At 37.5% G+C, this 26,568-nt stretch overlaps 2 protein-coding genes across 2 annotated transcripts; one reads left to right on the top strand and one right to left on the bottom strand.

The window, feature by feature from the left end:
* Positions 1-1,748: 1,748 nt before the first annotated feature.
* LOC127617760 (histone H2B-like) lies at positions 1,749-3,152 on the bottom strand. The gene has a single exon (XM_052089841.1). It carries the CDS (start codon positions 3,058-3,060, stop codon positions 2,686-2,688), a length of 375 nt encoding a protein of 124 aa, XP_051945801.1. The 5' UTR covers positions 3,061-3,152; the 3' UTR covers positions 1,749-2,685.
* A 22,365-nt stretch (positions 3,153-25,517) lies between these two features.
* LOC127617538 (histone H2A-like) lies at positions 25,518-26,133 on the top strand. The gene has a single exon (XM_052089506.1). The coding sequence runs from the start codon at positions 25,528-25,530 to the stop codon at positions 25,909-25,911; it is 384 nt and encodes a 127-aa protein (XP_051945466.1). The 5' UTR covers positions 25,518-25,527; the 3' UTR covers positions 25,912-26,133.
* Positions 26,134-26,568: the final 435 nt, after the last annotated feature.

Below are 26,568 nucleotides of genomic sequence, written 5' to 3'. Positions count from 1 at the left end.
TGCACTTATGCACCCCCAGACCACCAGAGATGCTGGCTTTTGAACTGAACGCTGATAACACGATGGAAGGTCTCCCTCCTCTTTTGCCCGGAGGACACGGCATCTGTGATTTCAAACAAGAATGTCAAATTAGAACTCGTCGGACCATAGAACACTTCCACTTTGAAATAGGCCATTTTAAATGAGCTTTGGCCCACAGGACACGACGGCGCATCTGGATCATGTTCACATATGGCTTTCTTTTTGCATGATAGAGCTTTAGTTGGCATCTGCAGATGGCACGGCGGATTGTGTTTACTGACAGTGGTTTCTGGAAGTATTCCTGGGCCCATTTAGTAATGTCATTGACACAATCATGCCGATGAGTGATGCAGTATTGTCTGAGGGCCCGAAGACCACGGGCATCTAATAAAGGTCTTTGGCCTTGTCCCTTACGCACGGTGATTTCTCCAGTTTGTCTGAATCTTTTGATGATGTTATCCACTGTAGATGATGAGAAAAGCCTTTGCAATTTGACGTTGAGGAACATTGTTTTTAAAGTATTCCACAGTCTTTTTACGCACTCTTTCACAGATTGGAGAGCCTCTGACCATCTTCTGAGAGACTCTGCCTCTCTAAGACATCCCTTTTATAGCTAATCATGTTACAGACCTGATATCAATTAACTTAATTAGTTGCTAGATGTTCTCCCAACTGAATCTTTTCCAAATGTCTTGTTTTTTCAGCCATATGTTGCCCCCGTGCCAACTTTTTTCAGCATCAACTTTGAAATGAGCACATTTAGTGGATAAAAGTGTACAATTTCTCTGTTTAAACATTTGTTCTGTTATCTATGTTCTATTGTGAATAACATATTGGCTCATGTGACTTGAAAGTCTTTTAGTTTTCATTTTATTCAAATTTAAAAAATGTCCCAACTTTTCCGGAATTCGGGTTGTACATAAATTAATTGTCAATTCAAGTTAAAAATACTATCACATGATTTAATTTATGGTATGAAAAAAATAATTAAACAAATGATTATGCAGTTTTTCCACACTAGGACACACTTCTGGCTCAGCCACTGGTTCAGATCAATCAATCAAATCAAATCACTTTATTGTCACACTACCATGTACACAAGTGCAACAGTAGGAGAAATTCTTGTGTGCAGTTCCGAGCAACATAGCAGTCATGACAGTGACGAGACATATACCAATTACAATAAACAACATACTTACACAACACGATAATTATATACAATACACACCATATACAATACAATTGTATTCTCCCAAAATGACATGAAACTATAAACAATAACACCTAACTTAAACAGAAATAAAAGTGTGTTGTGGACATTTACGTTTGCATATGTACTGCACGTACAGACTAGTGATTATGATATAGTGCTCATCATTTCCAGGATTTGAGTTCACCTTGTCAGAGTAGCCATAATGATTTTGCACCTGTCCTCACCAACATTTGGAACCATAGAGGTCAATGTGCTGCTAGATTTAGGGTTAGGTAGCTGCTCTGAGAGGTACTGGTCCACCACATTCAGATGCTGATAGCATTTCTGCTTCATACCATGACGGCTCTATTAACTGCTCTGCTAACATGACTATGGGTGATGATCAGTCCTCCACTATGGCCTTTAGCTGTTCCTGCTGTGACAATGTGAACTGGAGCGCATACGCTGGAACATGCTTACATCAGCATTTACACGGGCATTAGCCATGTTTTTAGTAAGCGATCATTGCCTAGATTGTAGATTATTTCTTAACTTTTGATCCAGCATCTGTTTATGTCACACTCTGTACTGTTCACTTCCTTTAGCTTCATGAAAAGAGAAGTATCTGGCACCACTCTCCATTAGGTCCTGCTAAAGCAATATCAGTCACTCTCTGTTATCTCATAGCATCCAGTAGGGCACAGAGAATTGGAAGACTACTGATAAACTGTGAGATATGATGTATGATGAGGGTATAATGTGTTAATCTGTTAGCCTAGCGGGTAGCATTTACAAGATAATAAAGTCATGAAACATTTTTATACAAATATTGTATTAGTAGTTCACTTTTAAAGCTTTTGAGAGAGCGCAGAACTCTGTAGTTATCAAATATCCCACCATTTGTGCAAAGGAATTACAAAAACAGATATTCTAACTTTTTGAGATGCACCTGTATTGTTGAGCATCTAATGACTCTAAACACTTTTTACATCTATTTATACAATTTCACACTAGAACAAGTAAATATTGTGTTTATATGGATAAAAAAGATATTAAACAAATAAACAATAATAAATTATACAAATAAACGTGTCAGGTGCAAAAGTTTGGATTCCTTTCAGTCTGTAATAATCACACAATTGGCAGAAATTACACCTTCAAAACGTTTCTTGCTGTTCAGCAATATCAGTGTCTCACATGTTCTGCACGTTTAAGATGTAACCAGAGATTATCAATAATATTCAAGTCTGGAGACAGTGAAAGCTGTTTGGATAAAATGGCAGCAATACAAACACAAATCATAAACACACCGTGTGACAGTTTTGCAAGTTGGTTTGTTTTCATTAAGGGAAGGCTGGGGCATGTCCAGTAAAAACAGGTTCTAATTTCATGTTGAATAATCCACTCTTTAAATGAAAAGATGTGTGGCTCTTAAAAGAGCCTTTGTGTTGGTTGAGAAACCGGATGTTCTTCTACTTGGAGCTGGTGTATTTGGTGACGGCCTTTGTGCCCTCAGACACGGCGTGTTTGGCCAGTTCACCGGGCAGCAGCAGACGCACGGCGGTCTGGATCTCTCTCGATGTGATGGTGGAGCGCTTGTTGTAGTGAGCGAGACGAGACGCTTCACCGCCGATGCGCTCGAAGATGTCGTTGACGAAAGAGTTCATGATTCCCATCGCCTTGGAAGAGATCCCGGTGTCAGGATGAACCTGTTTCAGGACTTTATACACGTAGATAGCGTAACTCTCCTTCCTGGACTTTCTGCGCTTCTTTCCTCCCTTACCGGCGGTCTTTGTGACGGCCTTCTTGGATCCCTTCTTCGGGGCGGATTTGGCTGGTTCAGGCATGATGATCTGAAGAACAAACTCAGAATAATGATTCTTATTCAGCTCACAGAAGTATTTATTCCCTCCTCTATGCTAATTCTGTGAGGAGATGACGCGCGCCTCTGATGGCGTATTTTCATTGGTCAAACACATTCAATGATTTCATTGGACAGTTGTAAGTTTGACGGGTCGGAAATAACCAATCAAAGACTTCCAAATGAAAGACCCTCCTCTCGCCTCATGTTTGAAAGTTTCCACCCCCCACTCGATTACATTTCCTTAGTGTAGTTCTCCCGCGCCTTTTTTAGGTATGTATAACAATGACAAATAAAATGATAGGTTCTCAAGAAATAAATGTTAATAAAGAGTAAAAAAAAAAATTATAATAATAATCAGATATGATTAATCAAACTATTTAAATTAATAGAATTAACTAATTCAAAGAACGAAAATAAATACAACTAAATAATCCTAAATGCTCAAGCGCACATACATGTTGTTCCTGTTGTTCCATTATTTTCCATAACAAACCAATGCATGTTAAATACATTGTGGTTAAATTAGAGTATGATTTCATGTAATAATTTAATTAGAAGTGTTTTAACAGCAATTATATAGTCAAACTATCGCAAACTGTTTGACTTGGAAAAGCTATTTGGTATGGAGGACCAACTCTACCATATTTAAAAATAAATACAGAAATAAATAAATGCTCAATAAATAAATAAGCATACAATTAATTGCCCCAAAAAATACAATAAACAAATAAATGTAGGTAGAAATTAAATTATACAGTGAGACATAAATGTACATATATATATTTTAATTAGCTTCTTTATTTATTCACCTTTGTAATAATTACCTTATTTATTTATTGTCCGTTATAATCTTCAACTTTATTTATTAATTACTTATTTTTCTAAGTATTTATTTATGTGCATGTTATAATATTTTTGTCTGTTTTATTCTTCCTTTGTATTTTTTTACCCTATTTATTTCTTCAATGCTATTTATTTCTGCCTGTCGTTTTTAAATTTCTGTATGCATTTCTGCCTCATTATGCAAATGAGGAGGGGCTGTGTCTTAGGGGGTCAACTTCTGCCCATTGGTTGGTTAGCATTTTACTGCATCGGTCGAATCTACATGCCACCGGCCACAGTCACAACAAAGATGGCTACCTACGATGAAGTTGTCAGTGAGCTGAGGCATTTAGCAATTGTTTTTGAAAACAATGCTAATGTTATAAGTATTGATTTTATTATTTTTCGTTTGGACGCTCTGACAGAACGTGTGTTTCAGTTAGCGGCACACATGGACACAGATGTCGACAATGTAGTTTTTCAGAATCTGGAGGAAGCGGCCCATCTTCTTAACTCGGTCGCTAACGTTAATCACACACCTGGGATAACGTTAGCTGGTCGCCCTGCTTATATGCTGCCTGTGGACGCCGTGGAAGGACTTTTACATGCGGGTTTGCCTGTTGGTGCCATTGCAAGGCTTTTTGGAGTCAGCGAAATGACAGTTCGTCGTCGGATGGCAGAGAATGGCATAAGGTGAGTGTACCATTACATGTGATGCCAATAGAACCAGTGTGTGTAATGTTACCAAATCACAAGAATGACACAGGAGAAAGACAAACCCTTCCTAGCTTGTGTTAATTTACAAAGTTATGGAACTAAACAAGAATGCATAGAAAGTAACGTTAAGTCGCACACACAGTGACTTCAGACTCCACTATAGACTCTCCTCAAAAGACTTCAGACTCGACTCGGACTGGAGGTGCGGGACTCGTGAACAATGTTTATTTTTAGGAAGCGTCTGATGAGCTTCCTCCGTTACCTATAAACTGCCTACGTAACACGTAGTATCTGCTGCGCGAGGCTGCACGTGAGTGAGAGTTGACAACAAACACCGGCAGCTGCTCCACCATTCATCATAAACTTTGGCTTTAAAACTTCACACAAGACCCAAACATAGAAACGCTGAATGCAAAATAGGTTAGTAACCTGTGGTGAGTAAACATGTTTAGCTCAGCATTGGCCATCTAACGTTAGCTTGCTTGTTGCTTCAGCTACGACCTACGGGAGGTTTACTCCGAGTGTCGTTCGTTATGAGAAGATGAATGAGCGTTTGTTTACTTTCCAAACTTGTGGTAGTCGATTAATGTAGGCTAATCATTTACGTCCCGCAGGCTGCCATCACGTTAATTATTACAGATTGGCTGTTGATCATGTTACAGTTTTATTTAGTTATAACGTTACACTATGCAGTTTCATAAGCAGCCTGGATCGAATGCAGCAGGTGATACAACATTCGTAATAACCACGAGAGACTTGAGACTTGACTTGGACTCTAGCTCAAAGACTTGTGAGCATCTCTGGTGTACACATACGAGAAATTAACCTCTTGGATTGTACACTGCTCATGATGTGCTTACTTATACAATAATACAGTAAAACAGTAATACAGTAATAAAATCAAACACAGCTAAGCTACAGTATAGAGAACACATACCGGTATTTACACTAAACTACATTTGGTCAACTGGATAACAGAATATCTTCTGCGTCTTGTTGTGTGGAGTTGGACAGTGCGCATAGAAACCCCCTCCTGATCAACACGTCTATATCACATCAAATATCACAATATGTTTGTTAGAACAACTCATTAAAAGAGACTACATTGTGAAGATGATTATTGGTGCTTTAAAAAAATATTGTACATACTGTACTGCACTTGTGATAAACAATCATTTGTAATGTGGTCATGATGACCAAGCAGCTGTAAGTTGAGTCAGTGACAAACACATCGATATTACATAATGCCTACAGTGTTAATTAATGTCATAACCAACACATACTAGCCTTCTTACTTTGGATTTGTATTCCTTGAGCATTCAGATGGCCCAGCATCATCTTATATCCTGTATTAGGATGACATCTGAGGATCTCCCGTACCATTGCATCCAACTCCTCATTGTCAAAGTTGCTGAACAGCAGGTCTGACACCCTTTAAAAAAAAAAAGCAATTTGGTCAACTGGAAATGTCGGCGACCACTTATCATTTATTTATCACTCTATTTCAGACCGGTTCTTACTGTTGTTATTGTCATACTATACTGTATATTTTATGTACTGTATACCAAACCCACCTACCTCATGTACATAACACCGCTCATAATACTTATTTATTCCAGCATTCTTTGCACTCATCACACTGTGTACATGTATGCTTGTATGTGTATGTGCTGTATATCACATCCACCTCTGACATGTACATAATAATAATTTAACGTTACTCCTGCATCCTCTGCACTCTGCTCATTGCACTATTGTCTCAATCTGTTTATTTTGTTTGTAGTGTAAATACCGGTATGTGTTCTCTATACTGTAGCTTAGCTGTGTTTGATTTTATTACTGTATTACTGTTTTACTGTATTATTGTATAAGTAAGCACATCATGAGCAGTGTACAATCCAAGAGGTTAATTTCTCGTATGTGTACACCAGAGATGCTCACAAGTCTTTGAGCTAGAGTCCAAGTCAAGTCTCAAGTCTCTCGTGGTTATTATGAATGTTGTATCACCTGCTGCATTCGATCCAGGCTGCTTATGAAACTGCATAGTGTAACGTTATAACTAAATAAAACTGTAACATGATCAACAGCCAATCTGTAATAATTAACGTGATGGCAGCCTGCGGGACGTAAATGATTAGCCTACATTAATCGACTACCACAAGTTTGGAAAGTAAACAAACGCTCATTCATCTTCTCATAACGAACGACACTCGGAGTAAACCTCCCGTGAGGTCGTAGCTGAAGCAACAAGCAAGCTAACGTTAGATGGCCAATGCTGAGCTAAACATGTTTACTCACCACAGGTTACTAACCTATTTTGCATTCAGCGTTTCTATGTTTGGGTCTTGTTGTGTGAAGTTTTAAAGCCAAAGTTTATGATGAATGGTGGAGCAGCTGCCGGTGTTTGTTGTCAACTCTCACTCACGTGCAGCCGCAGCAGCAGATACTACGTGTTACGTAGGCAGTTTATAGGTAACGGAGGAAGCTCATCAGGCGCTTCCTAAAAATAAACATTGTTCACGAGTCCCGCACCTCCAGTCCGAGTCGAGTCTGAAGTCTTTTGAGGAGAGTCTATAGTGGAGTCTGAAGTCACTGTGTGTGCGACTTAACGTTACTTTCTATGCATTCTTGTTTAGTTCCATAACTTTGTAAATTAACACAAGCTAGGAAGGGTTTGTCTTTCTCCTGTGTCATTCTTGTGATTTGGTAACATTACACACACTGGTTCTATTGGCATCACATGTAATGGTACACTCACCTTATGTCATTCTCTGCCATCCGACTGACGAACTGTCATTTACGCTGACTCAAAAAGCCTTGCAATGGCACCAACAGGCAAACCCGCATGTAAAAGTCCTTCCACGGCGTCCACAGGCAGCATATAAGCAGGGCGACCAGCTAACGTTATCCCAGGTGTGTGATTAACGTTAGCGACCGAGATAAGAAGATGGGCGCTTCCTCCAGATTCTGAAAAACTACATTGTCGACATCTGTGTCCATGTGTGCCGCTAACTGAAACACACGTTCTGTCAGAGCGTCCAAACGAAAAATAATAAAATCAATACTTATAACATTAGCATTGTTTTCAAAAACAGTTGCTAAATGCCTCAGCTCACTGACAACGTCATTGTAGGTAGCCATCTTTGTTGTGACTGTGGCCGGTGGCATGTAGATTCGACCGATGCAGTAAAATGCTAACCAACCAATGGGCAGAAGTTGACCCCCTAAGACACAGCCCCTCCTCATTTGCATAATGAGGCAGAAATGCATACAGAAATTTAAAAACGACAGGCAGAAATAAATAGCATTGAAGAAATAAATAGGGTAAAAAAATACAAAGGAAGAATAAAACAGACAAAAATATTATAACATGCACATAAATAAATACTTAGAAAAATAAGTAATTAATAAATAAAGTTGAAGATTATAACGGACAATAAATAAATAAGGTAATTATTACAAAGGTGAATAAATAAAGAAGCTAATTAAAATATATATATATACATTTATGTCTCACTGTATAATTTAATTTCTACCTACATTTATTTGTTTATTGTATTTTTTGGGGCAATCAATTGTATGCTTATTTATTTATTGAGCATTTATTTATTTCTGTATTTATTTTTAAATATGGTAGAGTTGGTCCTCCATAATTTGGGAGCCAAAAGAGCCGTCACACTGAAAAGAGCCAGAATACCCATCACTATCACTATATACATTAATTTATTTGATTTTAAAGAAAATCTAGACAGTAGTATTACGACACGCCTACAAAAAGGTAATCTGTAATAGGCTCTATTTAGCGGGGATTGTGACGTTTTTCCGACTACACTCTCTACTGGGCAAACAGTTTCCGGTTCCGTATTAGATCTGACGTGCGAAAGTTAACAACGACAAACATTCTAGTTATTCTTATCTTGGCAGCTGAACTATGGAGAAAAGGGTTTTCCAATATCAAAAGCTAATAAGACCTAGTTCGGAACATTGTTGTGTGCCATCGTGCGTTGTGTCGGCAAGATACAACTCGACTGTGAGATTTCATTCATTTCCCTGGAAGAGGATCTCAGAAAAAAATGGATCGTTAAGCTCAGGAGGGATGACTTCCAAGTAGGGTTGTGCCGATGGACGATATCATCGTCCATCGTGATGGCTGACCAACATCACGATGTAGAGCCACCATCGTGATGTCACGCCCCCTTTTGCGAGTCTTGCTAGTGTGACTCACTAATCCTAGTCTCTTCTATAGTTAACCTAAAAACTTTGCAGGGATTGCTCTGTAAATTAAATTGAGAATATAACTAATGCATATATGCTATTTTAAATACTGTAGTATATGCCAGAGACGTGACGTGTTAGTCTGTGAAAATACCGTGTCAGGCAGGCTACACAAATATTGATCTTGACATTGTTAGCTTCTTGTCTTGTTTTTTACATGTCTTACACTGTACATTTAGATTAAAATATTTATGTTGTAGGCTACAACAAAATAGCCTTCATTAATTAATTATTAGTAGTTGTAGTGTCTCAGAAAATCTTGCTCATTGTCACATAGCTCTTGTATACACTGAAGCGGCAGTTTAAGTTAAACCCAGACCAGCAAACGTCAAATAACATTTGTCTGGTTAATACTTTTAAAGAAAAATTTCCTTGGCCATAAATCCATAATGTCAAATCAAATGAAAGAAACAAGTTGAATATGAATAACACACATTTATTAAAACATAGAAGAACAACAAATAAAACAAGAAAACGGGAACAACACTCAGACCGAAACTCGGCATTAACATTTCACTTATAATTAGCAGCACAATTAACTTCAGCACAGGCTACAAAATAAATTATGTTATTGAAATATTGTAAAGTGGTCATATGAACTACACAAATGAACGTTTAAAAAATAATATGCAAAATCGAATAGCTCTGCAACGGATGCCGAAAAATGCGTAAAGAAATCTAATATCTTTCACCATAGACCATGTTTAAATTTCGATGTTTCTGGCCAGAAATACCAACATATTCACTTTATCTGGTTTTAATAAGCTGCGGATTGGAGTAACTACACTACCCGCTGTGCTGAAGACCAGCTCTGATGGAGTACTGGTAGCACATATGCACAGATATTTCCGTGCTAATCTTGCCATGAACGGAAACCTTTTGTCGTTCGTTTTCCACCAAGTCAGCGGGTCCTCTTCCCCATCAATGGCCATTTCCTGCAGGTACATGGTCATTTCTGCCTCCACCTTTTGCTCATCAATGAGTAAAATAACGAAATTATAGTTTTTAAGTGGAAAATAGTATTTATGTAAAGAGATATATTAAAATAAAAAGTGCACAACTCTTCTTAAGTGAAAGCTAAAAAAAAAAATGCTTCACGTGTCGTGCAACCTACTGATAAAGCGCCGACGAGTCATTAGTTGGGTTAGTAAAATAACGAAATTATAATTTTTCATATAATTTTTGAAAGTTATATGAAATTATGTATTCATGTGGACATGGTATTACATGAAAATGAGGAGTTGGCGAGGACATACACTTTTATACAAGGTAAAATTATATTGCCTGTGATAAGCATTTGTAATAGCGTTGCCTTTGTCTTGAAAACACTAGTCCACGTTGTTATTAAATATTATTGGAGTTGTATAAGCTAGCTGCACGTAAAAGTAGGCTACACCGACCAAAATAATAACAACAACATAGGCTAACATAATTATAAGTATGAATAACATCTGTTGTCTTCAACAGCAATCAGAGTTAGTTTAATCATACAAACCGAATTCCATAATTTTCATGACTCGTGATGTATTACAAGATTGTTGTATCAGTTCCTTGTAGTTCAGCATTCTTATTTCCTAAACTGGAAATTACTCAGTGGTGGACGAAGTACACATACCATGTACTTGAGTTAAAGTAAAGATACTCAAGGTAAAATATTACTCAAGTAAAAGTAGAAGTGCTGCCTTTAAACATTCACTTGAGTAAAAGTACAAAAGTATTTGCCTTCAAATGTACTTAAGTATCCAAGTACTATGAATTTTTATGGCCATAATGTCCTATTATAATTTGTCGCAAGACTCTTGCTTAACTCAGTCTACATGAAGACTAATGTCACTCTTGGCACACCAATCTATTAATAAAAAAGCATTAATTAGTCAGATATATATATATATATATTTGAATTTAATAAATTTTTTGTGTGTTTAATTTTGGAGGGAAGGGGACTGTTCCCATAAGGTAAATAATATACATTTACAGTATTTACTGTATATATTTTTATCGAGTGTCTATGGTCATAATTATTAACATCCTAATGTTATGATACATTCACATAAACCTGCACAACGCCATTAAATATATATATATACACTCACACGAGAGCACACAGATACATAGAATATATATATATATATATATATATATATATATATATATATATATATATATATATATATATATATATTCTATGTTATGGGAGCAGCCAATTTCCCTCAAAATTAAACACAAAAACGTATTAATGCAGAGTTTCTGCTACTCCCCAGAAAAAAAATGCTATTATATGCAAGTCATTTTAGTGTCAACATAATAAGCAATGTACATTATGCGTCAATATTTACCGATAATTGCTGCAATAATAGCTGCTGCTCTCTGCCCCGCTTAAAATCATTGGCAACGCAATTTGTTTGGAACTATTGAGAGCTACACGAATCACGTGACCGCGCGGCGGCGAGATCACTGTCGCAACCGTCTGTTCGCAACTCTCATATTTAACGGCTCTGGGGTGCGTTTCCCATACAACGATGTAACTTGCTGCTCCACTACCGTAGTACGATGCACTGTTGACGAAATCAGCTTGCTAGTCACGACTGTTTCCCGAAACCGTATTGTCGCAAATTGGTTGTTCAACCATGTTGGTTAATGATGTCACACATGTGGTGGAGTAAAAACTACTTTTAATGAATCTGTTTGCGATCGAATTAATGCTAGATGTTTTGCTATAAATTACGGACATGTCATCTGAGGACTATCTCATATTTTTCTCAGTTATTTGCTTTATTTCCAGATTCAATCATAGGCTCGTTCTTACGCACTAGAGCACGTTCACACATGCGCACTCTTCAAAAACGGTGCTTTATATCTATTGACATAACTAAACTAAAAAGACATAAAAGGACATTTGTATGTCTTCTAAATAAAAGATACTGATTGTACTGAATGTCATCTTGCTTATTTGGCTCAAGATAATATTGTATTAAGCCCACATGTTATAATAACAATAAACTCTGCTTCTAACCACAGGTCGAGAGCTGTCGTTCCAACCACACAACTCTGCGATGCTGTTTGCGAATGTTCGTTGGAACGATGGTTTCGGGAAACACCGACTCGTTGAACTATGATGATAACGACGGAACTTGTGACCATAGTTGGCTAACGATGCTTTTGGGAAACGCACCCCTGGTTCGCGCTTAGTAGATGCCGCCAAGGCAAGTTCAAAACAAAGCGCGAGCTGTACTGTGATTGGTGGCTCGTTTGACCAGTTACGTTTTTATCCACTCATAAATAAAAAGGAACGACTGATTTTGAAAATGTAGTATAGTAAAAAGTAAGATATTTGACTTTGAAATGTAGTGGAGTTAAAGTAAAAGTCTCCCCAAATTTAAATACTTCAGTAAAGTACAGATACGCAAAAAAGCTACTTAAGTAACGAATTACATTTACTTCATTACTGTCCACCACTGAAATTACTATACTATAAAGCTAAGTGTAAGTCTTTTATGCCATGTGAGAACCAATGTACGTTTATTTCTTGACAGATTTGCAACCTATAACCACCTGATGGCCTTCTGGGAACTGATTGAACCGGCAATGCACAGAATGATTCGTGTCACCAACTCCAAAGTCACCAAGGAGGCTGGAAACACTTGGGCACTTCCTGCAATAGACGAGTTCTTCCTGTTCATGATGCATCTTGCTTTGGGCCTCAAGCAAAAGGACCTTGGTCATCGCTTCCATGTACATCAGGCCACTGTGAGCCGCATCATAACAACCTGGGCCAACTTCCTGTACTTTGTCCTGGGGTCAGTGTGCATTTGGATGCCGAAAGAGAGAGTACGAGCCCATCTGCCAGAGGAATTTCATCTTTTCTGAGACACACAGGTTATCCTGGATTGTACTGAGATCTGCTGCCAAACACCTTCCTCATTGCTATTACAAAGTGAGGTTTTTTCAAACTATAAGTCTCACTGCACATTCAAGGCTTTAATAGGAATGGCACCTCATGGTGCAATAACATTTGTGTCTGGACTCTATGCAGGGTCTATAAGTGACAGGGAGTTGTTCAAACAGTCAGGGATCATTAACCTTCTTACTCCTGACGTGGCCATCATGGTGGATAAGGGCTTCTTAATTGACAGCCTAGTGCCATGCAAAGTTCACCGGCCTGTTTTCCTGACCAAGGGAAAACAAATGCTACCTCATGAAATGACACACACTCAGTCTGTGGCCAGGCTCAGGGTACATGTTGAACGTCTTATCCGTCGAGTGAAGGAGCATAAGTTGTTTGACACAGTCATCCCCTTGTCCATTTCTGGTAGCATAAACCAACTGTTTACAGTGGCATGTTTGCTTGTGAACTACCAATGTGGACCACTTGTCAAGGCATGGAGCCACTGAGTCTAAAAACCCTCATCCTTGTTAATGTGCTAAGGTAAATGTAAATATTGTACATATACTTTTGTAAAAAAACTATGGATTTCACACTCTGTTCATTTTTGATTGATTGATTGATTATGTTTATTTCATTCATGGATATTTTCCATTAACTTACCTTATCCTCATATATATAATTTATAAAACCATGATGAAAAGGAGGCAGGATGAAGAATATCTTATATTTCCTGCCCCCTCCACAAAAAAATTTAAATAAAAAATACACTCAACATATCAAAAGACTCAGCATATCAAGTCCCCGTCAATACATGCTGATAACTAATGAAACAAACTAGAAACCAAAACATCAACCTGAAACAGATTTCCAAAGCAAAAGCAAACCATGATCAGAACCATCATCATCATCATCATCATCATCATCATCATCAAGTGTTCATACAAATCCATTGTTTTCTCTTTAAATCTTTTTTTAAACTGAAATATATTTTTACATTGCTTTCGTTCATTTTGCAAAGAATTCCAAACTTTCACTCCCACCACTGAAGTACACATTTGTTTTGCAGTTGTCCTTGCAGTTTGATACCTAAAATGTCCCTTTCTTCTTCCTTCATTTTCTATAAGGATAAACCAGTGTTGAAGGTTTGTGGGCAATACTCTATCTTTTGCTTTAAACATAACAATAAGTGTTCGTAATTTGACCAATTCTTTAAATTTTAACAATTTAGAGCCAAAAAAATAAGGCATTTGTATGCTCTCTATAATCTGTTTTAAATATAATTCGTATGACTCTCTTTTGTAATAGAAAGAGTGACCTTGTATTGCTTTGGTATGTGTTTCTCCACACCTCCACACAGTAGCTGATGTAGGGCAACACCAGTGCACAATACAAGGTTCTCAATGCCTTATAATCTAACACATGTTTTACCTTAGTTAATACAAAAATACTCTTAGATATCTTTTTTTGTATGTGTGAGATATGTGGTTTCCAAGTCAACCCTTCATCTAGTAGCACACCCAAAAACCTGATTTCCCTAACTTTCATTATTTTTGTTCCTGCTATTGATAGTACAATACTCTCATCTTTTTTTCTATTACCAAAAATCATAAACTTTGTTTTCTTTAAATTTAATGACAACCTATTAATATCAAACCATTCCTTCACTTTAACCATTTCTTGTTCCATACTAATTACCAATTCATTGAAATCATTTCCTGAGAGGTAAATGTTTGTGTCATCTGCGAATAGAACAAAATTCAATAACTTCGATACATCACAGATATCATTAATATAAAGTATAAATAATTTCGGTCCTAAAACTGAACCTTGCGGTATACCACATTGAATTTGCATATTATTGGATTTGTTATTATTATACTGAACATACTGTTGTCTTTTATTCAAATAACTACTTAACCAATCCAACACTATTCCTCTCACACCATATGATTGTAGCTTTAATAACAAGATTGAATGATCAATTGTATCAAATGCTTTCTTTAAATCGATAAACACACCTATTGTGTGTTTCTTGTTGTCAGTTGCATTTACTATGTCCTCAACTATATTCATGGTCGCAGAAGCTGTAGATCTACCTGAACGGAATCCATACTGACTCTCGTCTGGTTTTTTCAATAAATTCATCTAATTTTTGCACCAAATTTTTTTCAAGGACTTTAGAAAATTACTCAGACTTTAGAAATCATAACTCTGATCAACAGACAAAACTAAGACAGTGTTTCCTTATGCATTTTTTATTATAATTTCATAATGCAGTGGTGGTGCAGGGGCAGTGGTGGCTCAGTGGTTGAGGCTCAGGGTTACTGACCAGAAGGTTGGGGGTTCAAGCCCCAGCACCACCAAGATGCCACTGTTGGGCCCTTGAGCAAGGCCCTTAACTCCAGGTTGCTCCGGGGGGGATTGTCCCTGTAATAAGTGCACTATAAGTTGCTTTGGATAAAAGCATTTGTCAAATGCATAAATGTAAATGTAAATAATGCATAACATATGTATTTATTAACTAGCCTATACAAATCTAAATATATATGTACATATACATGTCTAATGTAATATAATAGATAGGTATATATATATATTATATTGTATAAATATAGTATGTGTGTGTATATATATATGAGTATTTTGTGTATATATTTAAATATTGTTTATAGTGTAAATAAATAAGAATACAATAAATATAATGCTGTATATTATAATTGAATGGACCACCAGTGGTATGTGGCCACACTGTAACACACAGTCATTAAATAAAGCAACATTTGTACAATTGTAGAAATTGAGAAATACTTCACTGGTTATCTAAAAATGACCTAAACACGCAAACACTTCAGTAGATAGTGGTAAAACAAAACAGATCTGCTCGGTCTCTAATGGTGCGCATTACATCAATATTTTTGTATATACGCTCAACAAGCATGTCCTCCTGCGCACATACAACAAAATCACACCACTCGAAACCTGTTAGGAGCAGCAAATGATTTTTTTATGAGTCGGTCTACATTATTTACCGTCAGACGAGGTAAGCCCTGAAGACAACGACTATAAAAGAGAGCCATATCTGTCTGTGTATAAACAGGAATTTGAACCGGAAGTTGACAGCCTAGTACACGCGAACCCGGCACTGCGACGTGCATAGAGCCTATAGACCATTTACGCAAAAAAACGGAAGTACGTCAAGGAAGGGTAAACCCAGTTCCGGTGTAAGCTTTGTTGACGGAGAAATGGCAGCTACCGTTAGAGTGTTTTCGACTAGCCTGACTTGTCTTCCGAAGTTCACCAGCGCCGATGTGGTGAAGAGTGTGGAGATACAGTCGTCCACTAAAGGGAACAAACTGGACAAGGGATATAAATTCTTCCACGAACAGTTTATCCACAATTACCAAGGTAAGAAATTGCTATAGCTAGCTTTAACCATATCACCGGTTACTCTGTTAACGTTAACTGTAAAGTAAGTAACTTAATGGTAAATCTTAGGTGTTGTGAATTTGCAATATAAGGTATAACACATCGCAGTGAATATGTCGTGTGTATGTTTAAGTGAGAGGGTATGAGATAACATAACAACCAGTAATTTGGTGAAGCTGTACTAGGTAAATGTTACTGACATTGTGTTGTGACTTAACGTTACGAAGTAAAGTTGTGTATTTCTATGTGAGATAACACGTAATATTTTCTTGTTGCATGCGGTTATAGTATCAAATATACTCCAGGGACAGGTTGTAGTGAGAGGTAGATTCTTCAGGTCAATGAGGAAGAGCGAGGAGCCTCACAAACTGGAGGTTTGACTATAGACAGAATGCCGGATGGCAAAAGTTCAAAAAGTTGCCCGGTCTGGCGTGTTCACTCTTCTTGCTGCGGTTGCGGCACTTTCTTCACTTACTATTTCTTTACTGAAAGTTATAGTATCATGTTATTATGAACATTGATGTAACAGCGCAAGTATGACTTCAGTGTAACCTATTTAATTTGTTATTGTGTCTAGATATCACTGGATGCTGAACTGATGCGAGTTAATGTGCTACCAGCAGGATTCGTCATTCACCCTGACGCACCACATCTCTGGGCCAGTCCAGACGGTCGGGTGTATGACCCTTCAGAGTCGCCTCCTTTTGGCCTGGTTGAGGTGAAGAGCAGCACAAAAAATGATCCATCTCAGGTTGCTCACCTCAAGGTGCAGGAAGGCCACGCCAGTCTGAAGTGTTCACATAAATACTACTGGCAGGTTCAGGGCCAACTGGCAATCACAGGACTGACATGGTGTGACTGTTACAGATACCTTATCAAATTTAACTGTGGAAAGAATTTGGCGTGATGACTCATTCATAGCGGAAATGAAAGAGAAATTAGATGTATATTATTATGGCACATACATGAATGCATACCTTTAATTCCAGTAATCTTGTCTTTACCAATAAGTTTTGCCTTCTGTCTTACTGTTGATGAACTGTAATGTTTTTTTTTTTATTGTAAATGTTTGTGTTATTTATTGAATAAGTTGTTATTAATCAGTGGATGTTACACATACATACCAAAAAATTAAAGGATGCATCATTTTGACCAAAATTGTTTTAATCGTTCATCTAATGTTTTAGTGAAATCACTCACATTTCAACAGAACAATATTAATATAACAATTACATTTAATTTAAAGTTTAAGAATATGTGGGAACACTAAATTATTTACATACTATTTACACATTATTTACATAAAAAACATTAATTCATTCAATCTGCAAAACAAAAAGGTCCTTGATAATTTGCTAAAACACAACAGTTAAGCCAGATCTGATTCACACTGCCAATCAGTGTGAGCGGCACAGGAGAGTCCCAGATGTGAAAGGACTTTACCCTACCGATCACTCTCTATACTCTAATTCTGAGGCAGGCAATGGCTTGGGTTTGTTCCGTTTCCGCTTTGCTGAATTGAGCTGAACGCTTAAAGGTGGAATGATGAGCTTAGCTCCAACGTCAGCAAGGAGATCTTGAATGAGGAACCCTTTGTCCGCCATGATGTCGTCTCCTGGCTCCAGCAAGGGAAGGACTCCACTGATCCTGGTGATCTCCTTATCTGAGATGCACCCAGTGTACAGGGGTGAGACGAATGTCACCAAACCATTGGGAGCAACTCCAATCAGGCCTTTCAATGTCGTCCTGTTTTTGTAGCTCGAAAATGTTTCTGACTGTAAGGTCAGGGATGAGGCTGTCTCCAGGGCAATTTCTGTGCAGTCCAGTATCACTCTGACGTTAGGACAGTACCTCTGGAATTTAAGGGGCATAGTGGACTTAACCTTTTCCCTGCTTATCCAGATGGGAAGTGAGCTCAGCATCATAAGATAATTGGCCCAGGTGATTGTAACCCTGCTGACCCTGGCAATGCTCACATTGAACATGTCAGCAATGAGCTGCTCCTTCATGCCAACAGCAACCCGCATGGAGTACATCAAGAACTCATCTATTAATGGCATGATGCGTGGTGGGCTGGGATCTTGGCAGCCTTCCTCACCTGCCCTCTTTGCTTTGGTCCAGTACACCAGTCTAAGGGCAGATGGTGCAATCGACTCCCAAAAAATAGTAAAAACCCTCTCGGATGGAAATTTGGTGTAGAAACGAATTTGGTCGTCCGATGAACAGTATCGGCTGAAGAGAGTAGGGGGTGGTAGGTCAGTGTTTTGCAACATGGCTTCTAAGTCATGGATGTAATCCAAAGCCTCATCCAGAGCACCTGTAAAGATAAAGAAATTAAAAACCAGTCTTAACATATTTATGCTACCTTTCAACACAACACAGAACAGTAATCATGTCAACTCTTAAATGACATCACTGCAAAAACAATGTCATTCAGAGCCCCCTACAGCTAGACAGCATGAGACTATGTTACAGATGTAGGCTAACGTTAGTTAAATAAAAATATGTGTGTGTGTTTGTAATGTTGAGAGAGAAACTCAACAGCAAATAACAAATCAGTGGAGTTTTGCTGGCATCCAATGGGGAAAATCTGTTACTGCGCCCAAACAAAATAATTACCGATATCAACCTCAAATTTGGAACACAGTTTTTTGATACGGACATTTTTGTCCTTTTTTTAATTGATGCACAAGGGTTAAGTTATTCAGTTAGAAATGCATTTACCCATTAACGGTACACATAGTTGACTAGCGTTAACTTACTAAACACATTATGAGCAATCTTACTTGCAGGTGGGTGTGTCACGTAGTCGTGATCCATCCTTAATGCCTTAACCACCATGGTGCTATCTTCACAGCATAGCTGGATACTAGACTGACGTTTGATGGTTCTGTCATATACTGACTCCCTTCTCAAAGGAGCAGTAAAATTGTTCCAAGGGAATAGGCTCGGAACAACACCACTCTTCAGGGGACGAACGACACAGCCACCAACGTAATCCTCCGGAGCGAAGTGCCGGCTGCAAACATAGGTGCTACCTCTTTTTATGTCAAAACCGCTCCCTTCCTCTCTTCGGATCGCCTGTATCCATTTGGATTTCAGGTTTGGATCGACAGGAAAAGAATGAAACGAAAGGTAGGGCTGTTTTTGGGTGGAAGACGAACAGCCTGGAACACAACAGAAACTGCGACTCTTCGACTCTGCCATTTTTCGTATCTGCCGCTACGATAACAGGAAGTTCTTATACACTTCATTGACGTATTTCCGGTCGAAAAATGCGGAAGTGCGTAAAAGGTATATTAACTATCTCAAGTTACTTCGCGTTCTAGCGTTTAGAGTAACAGAAGTGTTCTTGAGTTCGGTTCCGTTAACTTACATGCGCTAAACGCTTTATTTACACTAAACAGGCGCGTCCTGCGTTAAGCGTTTTTTATTATTGTCTCCGCAAGGCACAGGTATCATAATAATAACGCAGATTACAAGATGGGGTATAATTCAAACATCTTTATTAAATTATTGTTGAGCAAACAGCATTAACAGTAACACCTGTAGAGTCCAGAAACATCTCTTCCGCTATTCTCCTCTCATTTGTTTACCTCACGAGAGCGTGTCGCCTTTATTACACTCCCCACGGAAACAAGTGAAAGCGGAACTAATATTACCAACAAAATGAAAAGAAAGGAACATAAATCTATATCAAATATTTAGTTACTATAACATAATGCATTGCTAAATTTTGTATAATAAAATAATTAATAAAAATAATTAAATTAAATAGTGACAAACTATCCAAAATTTTCACTTTAAATGTAATTACACCGATTGGTCATCAGTTCAACTTTAGTTTGACATTAAGCCTCATTCTTTAGGACTATCTTATATACTGTAAAGAATAGTTTGTATAAGCCTACAAGTTTTTAAGCCCTAGAAAAAGGAATACAATTTATATTTTAAAATGACATGTTGCGTAGACTGAATTATTTAATCAACCAACATTATTTTTGACAGCAAAAACTAGGCAACAACTGGTTTAACCAACAGGGAAATGTAGTTAACAGTGACATATAACCAGTTTTGACAGCTGCTGATGAAAGTGAAATGATCAGTGAAAACCCCAGCAGCTTATTTGCAGTTGAACGTGTGGAAAACATCATAATAGCAGTTCAAATCGCAATCGCAATATTTTTAAAAACAATCGCAATATGACTTTTGTCCAAATCGTGCAGCCCTAATATATGTGTGTGTGTGTGTGTATATATATATATATTGCACACTTTGCACACTTTGCAGAGCTCATTATTTAACACTTGGAGAGTACAAATGTACTCTAAAGCTGGTACTTTTTTTTTTTTTTTTACAATGTTTCAATATTTTCCAACACATGCAGTTGTTAGGGGTATAACAGTTATGACCCGGACCAGATATGGAGAAAGAAGACCAGGAGTCGAGAAGTTCAATTAAAGAATCAAAATTTACTGAAGAATAGTTTGCAGTGAAATTGGTAGAGCCAGCAGCAAAGTCTCACGAGGACATCGAAAGCCAACTCGTACCTTACACAAAATCTTACATCAATTATACCATTTGCAAGGACGTACATTCCATTATTTTACTCCTGATTGGCTAAAAGACCATAAAGTCACAACATATAGACAGCTATGCGGCCTATCAACATTAATCAGCGCACTTGTCGTCCGAGCCCGAGATTTACATCTGAAGTGACCTCGCAGATGGTCGCGGGGCGTCTTCGAGTCGGCCTGGTGTGCATCCCTGGGTTCAAAACCTGGGTAGAAGGTCAAACGCACACACAAAACACTGACGAACGACAGTTCTTCTCTGGGCACAAGAGAGCCAGAGCACAACATTATCAGGCCATTTAAACCAAAACAGAGAGATAAAATATTACTCCTCGGGCAGAGGAGAGGGGTAGAAATAACATACATTTCTTCCCTAAGAGAAAATCACACTTCTACTATTCAGGTATTATTACATAGGACTTTAAACCATATAATTAGTCATGGAAAGGTAACAATCAAACACAGAATACATCTGGAACCTATGTTTAACGCATTCCCCCTGCCCCCTCCCCTGAGAGGCTGGAGAGCATCACAGATAAGCTTATCCCCAAAAGACCTTCAGCCTACGTGCAGGACAGAGAGAAAGACTCTGGAATGTTCCTAAAAGAGACTAGTTAGCATTCAACACACATATGATTCAAAGTATATTTCAGTTATGCATAAGAAAATAGAATTGATTATGTGATCATGCATATAGTTAATTCATCACTTTATTAAAGAAGTTAAGCAACAGAATACAGATAGATATTGATATAAAAGGATATATATATATATATATATATATATATATATATATATATATATATATATATATATATATATGTATTGATATATCTGAAGAGACAAGGGATTATGACCCTCACCCTTCACAGTGTAAACCTAGAACCCTCAGAGAGTGAAAAATACTCCAAGTCATTGCTTTTTGTGTCTGTTTTATTTAACAATTAGAGAGTGAAAATGTACTCCTATTGGTGTCAACGCTTTCAAACTTAATAAAAAAATTTTATATTCAACAATATTTGACACAAAATGACTATTGTGAAAAACAATGTTCACGGATGTTCAAAAAACACAAACTCATACAAACACATGTACAGGAACCACATACTGGTAATCTCTGTCAAAACCATAAGTAGTTTGCAGATCAAATGGCTTAAAGAAGTGCAATTTATCAACTCAATGCATGGAAACATTCTGATCATTTCCATGTATCACATGAAAGGAATGAAAATGCTCTGCAAAACAAAGTGTCTGAAAGTCCTCTGTTACAAGAAAATATTCTCAATTAAATGCAATGATGTCTTTTATCTGACTAAATACTGGCAAATCGTCCTCTTTGTCCGTGCAAAAGATTAGAATCTTCAATATGAAAACAACTTATATTAAATCACTCTTTGGATACTTTTTAAAAATGTGGTTGTATTTTTATTTACTGTCAACTGTAGGTTAGGTTGAGTTTTTTGTAGATGGTTGGAATAATAATGATAATAATAAGTGTATATTACATTAATATCTTCCTTAAATACCTTAAAATATTATTTTAATAAATAAATATTGTTTTAAAAAGGACATTATCAATAGACTATTTAACTGAATCTAAACGTATTCAGCCAACACTGATTTGATTTATTCTTGTCAGTGGCAGCTCTATTAGTCTGTATTTACACAGTAAGACATGATGCACAGATCTATATTATCATATCAGGTTTTTTGCCCCGTCCGTTGCTATGGTTACTACTATCACGGAACGATCATTTACTGAACTCACTCTGGTAAAAGCGGTGGTCACTCCCGAAACTTTAGTCCTCTAAGAATCATGAAAAACTAAACTTTCGATTGGCTACAATGCGTACAATGCTGCAGACGTTGCAAATTTAAACCTTTGCTCACTGAAATGTGCACGACGGAAAGAACATCCCCTCCTCCCTACATTACAATTATAAATTGATTCAATATTAATTAATTTAATAATGTTTTTAAAGAATTCATTCAAATAAATAATTGTATGGGTATATTTGTCTCCGATTACCTTTGGAATGGCTGGTGAAGGCTGATCCTCCCATAGCGCACACATCAGTGTGTTTCTTGCATACAGAACAAGATGCCTTTCTGTCTGTTGATCCTCGACGCAATCAGTTTTTATTTATCATCTTCTAACCAATTATCGATAAAATGACAGCAAGCAACATATCTTAATGTAGATGTTTGTGCACCAGGTGAATAGACACATGGATTGACACGTGACGTGGGGGGTGGGGGTTTCGCAACAGAGGCTGCATCGCGAAATTTAAAAAAAATTCAAAGAAATAACGATTGCCTGCCATTTTTTACATCTGACATCCTGAAGAAATAAATTAAAATCAAGCATTTTCCAAACTTTCAAGACTCTATAGGAATCCTGATTCGGCCTTCAGATGTTTCCGTCACTGCTAAAACAAAATCAGTCAATGACGGAAGATATTCGATTAACACGACCTCTGATCTAAACTTCTATTATCAAGAGAACGAACAGAAGAATGCCATGAAGAATTTAAAATGTAGTGTATGTGATGAATGTGATTACATGAAGCAGAAACATTAACTTACCCTCCCTGAGAAATGCTGGATATGATCCTTGGTACTGCACTTTGAAAAGCATTGCTGTAGTTTCCCTCACATATTACTACAACATAAAAATGCAACTGGTTTATTGAACACGCACAATACCAAATGTAGTGCAAACAAAGTCAGACTCGATCATTTCAGACGGGAGTCTGTAAAGTTAGCTTTCAAATAATTAGGCTAGCTAGCAATTTTGCATGCACAAGGCCCGAGATTGGGAGTGGCAGCTAAGTAACAAATGAATGTGGCATTTTAATTTTAAAATTTCATTTAATTGTCGATCATTTGATTAACGTTACCACAAAAACACAGTTTTACCAGATTAAACATTCGCAATTATTTTAGCTACCATTAGTATATAGCCAGTTAAACTAAATTACCAGACCTCCAAAATTACCAGATTAAATCACGCCTCTTCTTCTTCTACATTTGCGTTTTTAGTGTTTTAGTTTTGAGAATTAAAAAAAGAAGACAAACAGGAATATTTGGCATTATTCACTTGGTGGTTTCTTACCTACAGTCCCAAGAAATCAAAATGTCGACGTCTTTGGATGCGTCAGTTGGAAACTGGTGTCCACGAGGCTGCGTTATGATTCAACCAATGACAACGCATAGTTGATCTGATGATGTATCGAAACCTAAACTCATGTGCGGACGCGACAGCAACAGATTGACTCTCAAAGAGTTCATCATCCCACCATAAACACTACAACAGCTCCACATCAACACTAAACCAATATACTAACACATGAGAGAGTTTCTGTTGAAACCTGACAAGTGTACGTTAAGCCCATTGTACTCCAAAGTGTATAAATTATACTCAACAAAACTCTGGGATTGTAACACTCTGACATTTGCTGTGTGCTGTATTTATTGTTTCTCAACTTTCAGCAAGTCTCCCCTTACTGGATGATCATTGTTTTGTCCCTGAAGATGAATCCAGTATGCCATAGCTAGTTTCTCTCTTCTTATATACAGTGGCATTTATGATGTTTCCATCAGTAATGCTGCAATTGGTGTAGTTTTAACTGCTCCTAAAATGAGTCTTGATACTTTAGCTTGCATGCTATCTTGTTTCTTTAGCATAGTTGTAGACTCAGATTCATATACAATACAACCGTAGTCTAGTACTGATCACATAAATCCAACATTTATACCCTTTAGTGGTTGTTTGTCTGCACTCCTCTCATTAAGTTTAATACTATACTACATTTCTTTATAATATCATCTATATGATCTTTCCAAGTTAACTTTTCATCAAACCACATTCCCAGATATTTAAACTTAGATACTTTTTCTAACGATGTCCCTTATAATTTAAGTTGTTTGTTTTCTTTAAATTTTGTCTTCTTTGTAAATATGTGATAACATGTTTTATATTGAAAATTTGAACCCCCATCCTAGAGACCATTTTTCAACTATTCCTATTGCTTCTTGAATTCTCTCCATATTAAAGGATATATTCCTCCCTCTTTACCACATTATTCCATCTTCCGAATATAAAGCCGTGTTAATTCCTGATGACACTCTTGTCAAATATGTCATGAATCATAATCTTAAATATTCCCTGAGGTGTGCCGTTCTCCACTCTTACAGTTTGAGACAATTCATCACCTTCTCGAACTTGGATTGTTCTTAAAACCCAATTATAGATTCTTCCCTCTATTCCAATTTTCTTCAATTTTAATAGGTAATAAACCTTATTTCCACATCATGTCGTATTCAATATCAAAATAAACAGTCACTAACCCCTCTTTCATTGCTATTGCTTTCTTAACATGTGTTTCCAATTTTATTAGTGTATCCAATGTTGATCTACCTTTTGAAAAAACATTGGGATAAGGCATTTTTGTAAAAATCTTTGATTTTTGTTTATGTTAGCAGATAAAAATATTTGTGTATTTTTTTTTTTATATAATTATTGTTAACTAATTTAACCTTTTTGTTGAGTTGAATCTCACTCTTGAACACATTCATCATCAGAGAGAGGGGAGTGGTTTGGAGTTTGGAGTGAAGAGCTGTGATTGGTTAGAATGTTTTCCAGACTCTAGCCAATAGGAGTCTGACACACTCTTATAAGTACTGTAATCGGGAACTCAGACTACCCAGTATTTCTTTGTAACATTCTAGTATTTACAACTAGTCGAAAATGAGCGGAAGAGGTAAAACCGGCGGTAAAGCGCGAGCAAAGGCTAAAACTCGTTCCTCCAGGGCAGGACTGCAGTTCCCCGTCGGTCGTGTTCACAGGCTGCTCCGCAAAGGAAACTACGCACAGCGCGTTGGTGCCGGTGCTCCTGTTTATCTGGCCGCTGTGCTCGAGTATCTCACCGCTGAAATCCTGGAGTTGGCTGGAAACGCCGCTCGGGACAACAAGAAGACTCGTATCATTCCCCGTCACCTGCAGCTGGCAGTGCGGAACGACGAGGAGTTGAACAAACTCTTGGGTGGAGTGACCATCGCTCAGGGTGGTGTGCTGCCCAACATCCAGGCTGTGCTGCTGCCCAAGAAGACCGAGAAACCCGCCAAGAAGTAAACGGACTAAAGTCTGATTCACTGAAACACAAAGGCTCTTTTAAGAGCCACCCAATTTAACTATAAGAGAGTGATGATATCTTCAATGTGAAAACGAGCGAAAGATATGCAATATATAGAAATAAACATGGCAGCGAGATGTGTACTAACACATGGTCAAGTGTTTTAAATCTATTTTAAATCAAATACATTTGAGTGATACTGACCTTTGAGCTCTGAACACTGCTGTAAATGATTGCTGGTTAAATACTTTATCGTGAATGAGTTTTTCTTCAACCGTGAAAGTAAAATGCTAAATTTGTGTTGAATTTACTGACATTTTTACTGTCAATTCTTCTGGTTCGTGTTGTAAATTTGGATTAATACTTATTTGGACATTGACCTGAAACTTATTCTCATTTAAAATGATAGAAATGTAATGAGTGAATCTGATCTTTGGCACGTCAGCGCTGTGAACTATGAGAAGGACAAATACGTGACGTGCTTTAGGCTCCTCCTTCAGTGCTGTGTTTCTACTAGGTCCTGTAGACAACTTTAAAATCCTCTCCAGCAAATTCATTCTTAACATTCTGTTTATGCTTGGACAATCGACATCATGTCTGGAAGAGGTAAAGGCGGTAAAGGACTCGGGAAAGGAGGCGCCAAGCGTCATCGCAAA

This window comes from Xyrauchen texanus, chromosome 2, assembly GCF_025860055.1.
Source record: "Xyrauchen texanus isolate HMW12.3.18 chromosome 2, RBS_HiC_50CHRs, whole genome shotgun sequence".
Lineage (NCBI taxonomy): Eukaryota > Metazoa > Chordata > Actinopteri > Cypriniformes > Catostomidae > Xyrauchen > Xyrauchen texanus.
The sequence above is the reverse complement of the archived record's forward strand: the minus strand, read 5'-3'. Positions and strand labels throughout refer to the sequence as shown.